The 11,191-nt window shown below is 35.3% G+C and overlaps 1 protein-coding gene across 1 annotated transcript; it reads right to left on the bottom strand.

Moving 5' to 3' along the window:
- Positions 1-2,701: 2,701 nt before the first annotated feature.
- Positions 2,702-5,008, bottom strand: LOC120626938. Its single transcript, XM_039894749.1, has 2 exons — positions 4,740-5,008; positions 2,702-3,713 (listed from the first exon to the last, which is right to left on the bottom strand). The coding sequence occupies exons 1-2, from the start codon at positions 4,810-4,812 to the stop codon at positions 3,469-3,471; spliced, it is 318 nt and encodes a 105-aa protein (XP_039750683.1). The 5' UTR covers positions 4,813-5,008; the 3' UTR covers positions 2,702-3,468.
- Positions 5,009-11,191: the final 6,183 nt, after the last annotated feature.

The raw sequence follows: 11,191 nt of genomic DNA, 5'->3' as shown, positions 1-11,191 counted from the left end.
GCCGAGTTCGAGCCCCAGCAGGCACCTTCAACTTTTCTAAGTTATGTGCGTTTTAAGGAATTTCTTCAACGTTCAAGGAAAACATACTGAGGAAACGAACTCCGCCTACCGCACGCCTGAGAGCGCCTCTCCATAATTTTCTCAATAGGTGTGTCGACCAATCCGCACTGGGCCAGCGTGATTGACTACGACCTTAACCCTGATGACCAAAATATTACCGTTGAGGTATTGGCAAAGTGCTTTTTAAGCTTAAGAAACAAGGTACATCATCACATCAACCCTTTACCGTCCCACAGCAGGGCACGGGTCTCCTCTCACAATGAGAAGGGTTAAGGCCGTAGTCCATCACACTGGCCCAGTGCGATTGATGGACTTCACACGTCTCTGAGAACATTATGGAGAACTCTCAGGCATTTAGGTTTCCTCACGATAATTTCCTTCACCGTAGCAGCAAGTGATATTTTAATAACCTAAAATGCACATAACTTAGGTGGGATTCGAACTCGAAAAGTGAAGTCGAAGTCCAAACCACTGGGCTACTACCGCTTCCTTTGCGAAACTTGTTTATAAATATTAAAGTAGGTAAATAATTAACTACTTATTAGTATCGGAAACCACTTAAATAAATGATTTATAATAAAGGCAAGCTTAAGAGCTGTATTTATTTAATAAAAGAAATAAAAAATCATAATCTATAGTAAATCTAATATCGTAACTTATTTCAATTTATAGCTATGTAAAAATTTTACATATAATGTATTTTAAAACTATAACATAAGGAGGTAGATTATAACAAGTTAGTACAAAAAAAAGTAATTATCTAAAGGTATTTAGTGCTATATTTATTTGTGTTTTATGTCAATGAGTTCGGATGATTTTATCGAACTCTCTAAATACATTCAGACATATAAGCTAGTTATACATATAATTAGCTGGGAAAAGTATAACTGATTTAAAAATAGCTTGACCTAACTTAAGTACGTACAAGAAAAAAACCATCTTTTCTCATTACTAAAATTAGAATTAGTTTAAATCTAATTAATTAAGTTCCTTCCGTAAAAATCTTGCTTAGATAGAACACACGAATTTAGTACCTATGTAGGTACCTACCTAAAATCTACAAGAGACTAAGTACAAAAAATAAAAGCACTTGTTAAAAAATTCTAAATCAAAATATAAAATTGCATTTATCATAAGGTTAATGTTAAAACTATGAATGAATTCATGAATACACTTTTATTGGATACCACAAAGACAATTTTGCAAAAATGCAAATAGGGAATAGAGCGACAAGGTAGAAGGTACAATTTGGCAGCCTTATCGCTACATAGCTATCTCTTTCAGGCAACCAAAGGCGTTAAAAAAATGCCAAAGCATGACATCATGTGTCTAATCTCGTAAATAGTAATGTTTGCTGTTGTACACAAATGTTTAAACTTAACTAAATTGACAGGCAAAATAGTGTTGTCCTGTTTACGTTTCGCGTAAAAATGTATTTTTTTAAAGTGGACTATTTAGTATGGTTACTTAAAGGGGCGAAGACTGCTATTGCATATTGTGTCTCAGAAGTCGTAAGCTACACTTTGATGAAATATCACTATAAATTAGTTATTAAAAAAAATTCAAATTACTAATATACCCAGTAATATCTAAACATATAGTATTTTTTTTATTTATCTTTTGTAAAAAAATATATATCAACACGACGACGCCTAGAATGAAACATATATTGTAAAAAAAAAAAATGCAACGTTGCACACTAAAATATTACTGGCAGATTACGTATCTCACAACAGACTTGCGATATACCCGTAAATGTTGCGATCCTTGCTGTCAAACGTCACTTTTGCACTTTAATGATATGCAGAGGGACGTTTGCTGACTTTTGCTGTCAAAGGAACGTTTGACAAAATATTGCAACATTTACGCCTATCGCAAGTCTGTTGTGAAATACGTAATCAGCCTGCCAGCCATGTCACGATCTTAAAGTGTAATCACGAAGTCACTTTTAACATTGTTTGCACCTGAAGTATTTAATATCAAGGCGCCATAAAATAAACATGTTTCGGTTTAGATTCGACGGCAGGTTTCATATGTTCGTGGCTTCCTTTCGTCAACACAACTTTCAGGTTGGGGTCTGTTGTCAAAGTGACGTTGCATTGGTCCGATTTGCTTGCCATGCACTTCCACACTGTACCCTTCTTTGATTTAGTCCGCCTTGTAAACTTGTAGCCTTTGTATAGTAGAACGAATACCTTTCCTTTCTTATCACCCCTAATTAAAACTGGATCTGAAAAAAAATATTTTTTACATACAGAGAAAATATCTTAGATACAACTGAAGTTACTATGTAAAAGTCACGATCACATAGTATCTTCTCTTCATCTACATCTAAGGTCTATCTACTATCGCTTAAAGCAGTAATTATCTTAAAAAATTTAAAAGTTTATTTGTGTATGACAAATTGACATCCTAAAAATAAGCATCATATTTTTGAAATAAATCGTCAATTTTACTGCTTAAGGCGATGGTGTGGTGACTGATGCAGAAGAATAGTTTCCTTTATGCATAAATTCTCCTCTCACCAGTTTTGAGATAAATAAATACGAAAAATTACTTCACTTTATTTTATTTATTTATTCTATACTTACAATAAATTTTATTGCTCAATTGTTTAAATTAAAGGTCGTCGGTAGGAACAATGCCTTATCCCCCTATTATTGTTGGGTAACTGTTTATAAATATTTAAAGCTAAAATTCCATATCTTTCGATTCACCAGGTCAAGGCCGCAGCACGATCAATTTATTCAAACATAATTAAAAAGTAAGCAGAATATTGTACATACCACAGATTAAGTCTGTGATTTTCACACTAAGATTCCCTGTGTCATGAAATGTGCATACTGAATGCAAACTCGCAGCCCTTGACCAAACAACGACGTCCTGCAACCTGCGACCTTTACGTACAGCATAACACCAATCACAGTAAGCGCGCGTTCGAGTGAGTCTTGTGATCGCTCGCAGAACGCAAACTTGAAAGCTGCTAAGGACACAGGTTGGACGCGGCGGTTTTGCCCTCGCTTTACAAGGTCACAAGTATCTGACCTGTGTCATAGCATTTTTTCAGCCGAATCTACTAGACGGAGTTAAAACAGGAGACAGGAGTTAATCTGATTTGTTATCTTAATAATGAACAATGCTCATTTATGTAATATACAAATTAAATAAATAGTGCAGCTACTGTTTCAAGCTTCATGATGACAATACAAATAAGTATGACGCACCAGGCTTGTAGAAAAAGTATTTATTTATTGACACAAACGATAATATCACATTCGATAATAATATGCATTTTTACTTCCGGCTTCATCTCTAGCGATACACGATTGTGTGGTGATCTCCACGAAGGTGTTAGCTATCATACACTATTCACCGGTCGTCAATCTTGGCGGATGGTGTTAAGGAGGGTTAAGATAATCTCACGTAGCCTCCGTGTTTGTCGACATAAAATTCAGGCGGTGGATGGCTGTGAACGATTTGAGTGTCGGTTATGGAACCATCGTTGGCTAAGAACGTTTGCGCTGTGCAGTTCCTGGAGCGTCGTGACGAACAGTACCACTTTTCCCCATTCTTATTAGTACTTTGCTTGTTGTAAGTGAACGATTTGTACAGCAATAGACAGTTCCCTTTCCTAGATGATATGAATTTGACTCCTGTAAAATAACAACAGAATTATCATATCAACACCACGCTGGCCCATTTCGGATTGGAAGACTTCACGCACCTTTGATAACATTATGGAGAGCTCTCAGGTATGCAGGTTTCCTCAGAATGTTTTCCTGGGCCGTTGAAGCAGGTGATAATTTAATTGCTTAAAGCACACATAACGTAGAAAAGTTTGAGATGCATTCAGGGATTTGAATTCGGCTCCCTAAAAGTGAAGTCGACGTTCAACGGAATACCAGTTCAATATTCAAGAGTCACTATTATAATTTTTGTCTTTACATTTCTTATTTTGTGGTTCAGTTATTTATTCCGCTTTTATAAAGTTAATTTTAGATATCTTAGCCATATAACTAAGTGGATTTTAGCTTCTTTTTTTCATAAAGATAAATTATTTAGAAAGCCAATGTCGTTTAAAGAACTATTTATATATAATAAATATACAAGCATTTCACTGAAAACTGACGTAAATTTACTTAGGCTCGAGGTCCCGGGTTACGAGATAGGAAGCTTGCATTCAACATAACGGTTATCCACGTCTGAAGTTAGGTTAAGAGTAGGTATTGCATAACTAAAGTCGTAAATTCAAATTAAGGAAAAGATAATATATATATTTTTTAACTTATTCAAGGCGATTCGACATCGCTATAAATAGGCAACGACTGGAGCATTTAGTCAGTTCAGTTTGCGTAAGCGATGAGAATGAAGAGGAGACGAATTAACAGTGAAAGACTAAAAATAATGGTCGTATTCGTAGATAAACTGAACTGCGTAGACTGTTTACGACTATAGTGTCTACTGTGTGTGTATATTCAAGCTTCAAGATGGTAACAAAAATAAGTATGAAGCACCAGACGTGCAGAAATAGTCTTGATTTATCGATACAAACGATATATCACAATGGACACTTTTTGGCACTGCATGCATCTCTCATGTACGATTATGTGGACATCTGCACAAAGGCGTTGGCAATCATGGCCGATGGTGCTGAGGTGGCTTAAGATAACCTCACATACCCTCCGTGCTTATCGACATAAAATTCAGGCGGTGGATGGCTGTGAACAATTTGAGTGTCGGTGATGGAACCATCGTTGGCTAAGAATACTTGAGCAGTGCACTTCCTGGAGCTTTGGGACGAACAGTACCATCTTTCCCCATTCTTATTTGTATTTTGCTTGTTGTAAGTGAAAGATTTGTACAGCATAAGACACTTCCCTTTCCTGGATGTTATGAATTTGACTCCTGTAAAATAACAACAGAATCATCATATCAACCCATTACCGGCCCACCACAAGGCACGGGTCTATACCCACAATTTTAAGAAATTCAAATTCCTACCACTACCACTTGGTATGTAATTCCCATGGGAGCTGAAATAAAAAAAATCGGTGTTTTTTTTGCATATTCCATTTATTTTAAGGCCTCATGATTTAGAGTCAACCAAAACTTTTAGGTTTAAAGCTCTCAAGAGCTCTCAAGAGCTTTAAGCTCTCAAGAGCTTTAAACCTAAAAGTTTTGGTACAAAAAAATGGCTTAATACTAAAAACTTGACGTTTCAAAACTGGTTATAAACTGGGCCTAGTTTAAATAAATGAATTTTGAATTTTCATAGGCAGGACTGCAGGACCCTAAACATTTTGTCCTTCGTTAATATTGCAATTAAAAAAACTACGTATAAATGGTTTTTTGTTTTTTTTTTATTTTAAGGCCTCATGATTTAGAGTCAAAAATAACTTTTAAGTTTTTAAGCTCTTGAATGTACAAAAAATGACTTACTACTAAAAACTTGACGTTTCAAAAGTGGTTATAAACTGTGCCTAGTTTAAATAAATGAATTTCTAATTTGAATTTTGAAGCCTTTGAGCTTAAATATTTTGTCCTTTGTTAATTTTGCAATTTAAAAAACTACGTATAAAGACTTGTTCACCACGGTTAACACAGCGGGGCAGGGACGAGTGTTGAACAATTTGATTTAAACAACTAATAAAATACATAAGTACATTTGAACAACCTTGACAGCAATCTTACAATCTTATATACTTTCCGTACTTATCGATATGGAATTCTGGTGGCTCGTGGTTGTGTTGGATCTGGATGTCGGTGAGGAGGCCGTTGTTACCCAAGAACACTTGAGCTGTGCACCGCTTCGATCTTTGTGAGGAACAGTACCACTTTCCACCAGCTTTATTAGTATTATGCTTAGCGTAAGTGAACGACTTGTAGAGCAATAGTTTCTTTCCTTTCTTGGATGTTGTATAGATAACTTCTGAAAAGTGGGATTTGAATAACAGCTTACTGATTTTAATATCAAACGAGATGTAGGATTAATTATGCAAAACTGACGATTTTTATTTCAAACTGAACCAACGATTTATGACCAACTATTGGTTATGACCAATCGGTGGTCATATAATTCCATTGGTATGCCAATGGAATTGTAAATAAAGTACATATTTAAAACTCCATTTAGTAAACGGGGTAGGCTATGGAAGCTGAAATAAACATTAGGCGAATTTTAATATTTCATTTATTTACAATTGTTACAATAAACTCAACCAAAAGTTTCATAATTCAAATGCATATGTACTGCTCTTACATTTACAATAAATTACCTACTACTAAATGGGCAGGAGCCTACATACTTATCCTTTGTTCTGAGGAGATAGACATTTAGCTAGACATAGACAGGTACAGGAATAGATATTTTTGTATTATTAAGTGAAAAGTTAAAGAATACAATAATGTATAAAACGAGGGTTCCAAATGCGCCCTGAGGCCTTATCTAAGTTATATTTTAATATATAGATTTTATTCCATTCCACGGCATGCAAAGAACGTCCTGCAAAGTGCCGCCCTGTGCCCATCATAGCGTGCATAGAGGGATCTGCATAACCTATGTATACCCTCTATGCACGCCACTGGTGTCAATGAACCGTAGGTTTAAATCCCATGCGCCTGTACACTTATTACTTAAACCAGTTCCTTCAGACCAGAACACAGCAATGCTGATTGGCGGCAGAAAGTAGCATGGCAGTAGAACTTCCCCAGACGTAAACATTCCCAACCTTCTAATTAAATTCTGAGAATTAAAAAAAATATATTCATAATATCCAGTGGGCAGCGAACCTGCTTTCTGAGTCCAAGGCCGTGGGTTCCATTCCCACAACTGGTAAATGTTTGTGTGATGAGCACGAATATTTTTCAGTGTCTGGGTGTTTATATTAATATTCTAAGTATTTATGTATATTATTCATAAAAATATTCATGTCATCTTTACTGTTACCCATAACACAAGCTACGCTTACTTTAGGTCTAGATGGCGATGTGTGTATTGTCGTAGTATATTTATTATTATTTTATTGTAAACCACCCTGGAAAGATAACCATGTCCAGATACACCTTTAAGATAACCCTTAGCGCCTTAGAACCGCTAGCTTTTGAAGTGAATCTTGTTAAGAATCGTTTTGATTTGAAACTCTATGAAAGTAAAATGCGTTATACGATAAAGAAACAAACACATAAATGGAATTGGAGTATGACATAGAATACAGTGCAAACTTTGTTTTTAGTACATTTCGATAGCCTTAATACAGTCTTATATACTTTCCGTACTTATCGACATGGAAGTCGGGAGCCTTATGTGTGTGTTGGACCTGGATGTCGGTAACGAGGCCTTCGTTACTTAAGAACACTTGAGCTGCGCAACGTTTCGAGCTTCTGGAGGAACAGTACCAGTTTCCCCCGCTTTTATTGGTGTTGTGCTTGGAGTAAGTGAACGATTTGTGAAGCAATAGTTTATTGCCTTTCCGGGATGTTATATATTTAGCTTCTGGAAAGTGGGATTTGAATATTAATTTATAGGTTTTAATAACAAACGAGGTGTAATAGTCACGGTTAACTGCCAAGTATGTCAAGTTATGACACTTACGATAGGTCATAATTTAACTTTAAAAAAGAAATTATAGGCACGTGAAGCTTAACACCTACGCCTCAGGTTGATGTGGGCGACACTTTGTAGGTGTTTCTTGCATACTCTGTTTATAAGTGACTAGCGTACCCAGCCCGCTTCGCCGGGCTAGATTTTGCTTTATTTAACTTAAACAATAAACTTACATCATTAAATTTTTTATTTAAGTCTCATAATATATTAAATCATTTATTTCTCTCCGTATTCATTCTCTTCTATTCACTTCTCGAGCGGGTGAAGATCATGCTGTTTTCCAGATTTGTAGTCGCCACATTATATACGCTCACCTAGCAAGCCATATTCATATATTACGATATCTTTAATATACATTACTAATAGCTGGTTAAAACAGTACAATTAAGTAGTTGGTTCTTATTGTATAGGCCACTAGCGTACCCAGCCCGCTTCGCCGGGCTAGATTTTGCTTTATTTTATTTAAACAGTAAACTTATATCATCTCATACTATATTAAAACATTTATTTCTCTCCGTATTCATTCTTTTCTATTCTCTTCTCGAGCGGGTGAAGATCATTATCTACAAGCTGTATCTGACAGTTTGACAGTTCAAAAATAGGAGTGCTCCGATAGTCACCAAAATTTACAGGATTACTCGCCAGATCAATCCGAAGATTCCCTGAAAGTTTCATTGAAATCGGTCCAGCCGTTTCGGAGCCTATACGGAACATACCCACACACTTTCTCTTTTATATATATAGATAGATAGATAGATATTACGACAGGGCAAGACCAAAAAGCTAATTCATTTAAATTTTCTTAAATAGTTCCCAGCTTTATCTCTGTATAAGTCAGGCGGACTGTGAGTATGTTTGGTTTGTATTTCGGTGACGAAGCCATAGTCGCTCAGATATACTTGAGCAAAACAGTTCTTCGAGCAACGAGAAGTGCAGCCCCACACTGCTCCCTGCCGGACGGTTCTGCGCTTGGCATAAACAAATGACTTGTAAAGTAAAACTTTATTAGCATTGTTCCTTCGCCTTGAGGCGATAAACACAAAATCTGAAAATTTAGGTTTAAATATAGTGCAAACTCTTTTCATTTTCTCAGTTACGTTGGTATAATAATTTATTTAAATTAGTAGATATCTAAATAAATTATAAAATTAATAATTTATTTAGGTACTAATTTAATTTATATGTTATTTTTTAATTGACATTCCATGATTATAAATTTATTATTCCATACAGTGAAATTAATGACATATTTATTATATTCAGCCGACATATTTTGATTATTTTGATGTTTTTTTCGTTATCACATAAATGAATTTTTAGATTTGAATGTCATATATTATGACTAAAAATGTATACCTAAAATGTTTTATGCAAATAAAGAATTTGAATTTGAATTTTAACTTAAATTAACGTTGGTGGCATTTCTGTTGTACAGAAATCACCTGTAGAAAAGGCCTTGAGACCTATCAACTAAAGTTTTGAATTATTTACAACAGAATTGGCACCAGTCTTTTTATAGCGTAATTAAGATACTCCAAAATGAAAAACGTTTGACTCTTCTATAACTGCAGCGCCAGACTTAATCATATCGGAATCTTTCATTCACTCTGCCAGACTTATTTCCTACATACACATAAAACTAAGCTAGGAGAACGATTATCCTCAACCATCCACAGGAACACGATTACGAGGAAGGTTCACGATATTTCTTCATATCTCCGAGACTTTTACCTTGAAGAGAAGCTCATCGGAAGGCGATCGATGAGCATGTTTTAAAAAGCTTTATAAGTCGTAAAAAAATGTCGACGCGAGGTATTACAAGAGATACTCCGTTATATTTAGTATATATGCCTTTTGTCCAGCAGTGGAACGTTATAGGCTATTGATAATGATAATACAGATATTATTAGATGTAATATCATCATCATCATTTCAACCCATTACCGGCCCAATACAGGGCACGGGTCTCCTCGCACAATGAGAAGGCGTTAAGGCCGTAGTCCACCACGCTGGCCTAGTGCGGATTTGTGGACTACACATAAATCCGCACTAGGAAAGTTATGTAGAACTATCAGGCATGCAGGTTTCCTCACAATGTTTTCCTTCACCGTTGAAGCAAGTGTTATTTTGATGAATTACAACGCTCGTAACTTAGAGGTGCTGGGATTCGAACTGGGCCCCACGAAAGTGAAGTCGAGCTCCTGCCAAAAGCGCTATCACCGCTTTATTCCCCTATATTTCCCTAAAATTATTCTGATCTGCGACGTCACACGTTTAATATGCCATAAAAGCTAATCTTTGCATTTTTATCGGTTCAAACCACACCAAAACAACAAGCGTGTCTTCTAGTTTGAAGAATACATGTTGTTCCGACCCTACATAACGTGGAATAAGAGTAGAGAAGTATCGTCACAAATTTGCTTAAATTATTAAATCGAATCCCGTAAATTAATGTCTCTTAAATTATTTGCCAGTTTTCATTAAAGACCAACAAGGCTATGCCTACATAAGTAACGCCTTATCTAAGGAGATTCCTAGGCAAACGTCAACCGTTCACCAGTAGTTATAACGTAAGAGTTGGTGAAACGTTTTTTTTGTCTATAGACATCTTATAAATCGTTAGACATTCGATTTAGGCGACGACGCCTAGCTATAGTAAAATCGGGCATAAGATGCATAAATAACGGGCGTCTTCAGTGTTATAAATGCAAGAAAGAACAACATGTTTCTCCTTCGGTATTTTTATTCTCATTTTTTAAAATAAATAATAGATAAAATAAAGAATAAAATATTATTCATACATTCACTACCCTTGGTAATTATATTTTCTACACATAAACAAATTAAATGCTTACTAAAGGTTAATTATTTATTTATTTTATTAGGCACCTAAAACAACTTACAATTGTAACTTAACTCCTCATTCTTATACAAAAAAAAATATTGTAATTTTAAGTCTATATAACTTCACAGAGTAAATAAGTTTTTTTTTTTTAAATAGATAAATACGTAACGCTAAATATGCTAAACGGGGTAGTAAAGGTTCTAACTAAATTTTTAAGCGCCCTTTTCCAGTCATGCGAAAGCTTACCCGCGTGCGCATGAAATCCGCATCCTATAATTTCACAATACTTTTAGAAGTGGAAACTTCTTTTGGTGAAACGTCCGTCACACCGTCCCGCACAAAGGTTCGATCCGGCGAAAGGACGGTCGCTGTGTTTAGTATATTCAATTCATACGTAATATTTGTCTATTTTAAAATATGTAAATATTATTTTAACATTTATTTGGTTTACATTATGAGGTTAGTGTGTGCAGTTAGCAGTTTATCGTGCTAATATTTAAAAAAAATATTAAAAGCATAGTTACTATATTCACTTTTGCAGTGCTGTATTAAGCACACACATTTTTTTTTCTATCACACGTGATCCACGCGAGGGTATAAATCCGCATGACACGAAAAGGGCCCATAAGGTAAGTACTTAAAATATCATCATTTGGGTTACCGGATCTACAATAAAACATCGA

The sequence above is a fragment of the Pararge aegeria genome, chromosome 10 (assembly GCF_905163445.1).
Source record: "Pararge aegeria chromosome 10, ilParAegt1.1, whole genome shotgun sequence".
Lineage (NCBI taxonomy): Eukaryota > Metazoa > Arthropoda > Insecta > Lepidoptera > Nymphalidae > Pararge > Pararge aegeria.
Note: the sequence above shows the minus strand (reverse complement) of the source record. Positions and strands in the feature narration are given on the sequence as shown.

What these genes read in the sequence shown, in the direction of transcription:
- LOC120626938 (XM_039894749.1), bottom strand. Translation starts at nt 4,812, where the DNA reads ATGGTTCCATCACCGACACTCAAATTGTTCACAGCCATCCACCGCCTG. An exon ending in TATGTCGATAAGCACGGAGG is followed by an intron (nt 3,714 to 4,739) that starts GTATGTGAGGTT and finishes GTTATTTTACAG; the next exon opens with GAGTCAAATTCATATCATCT.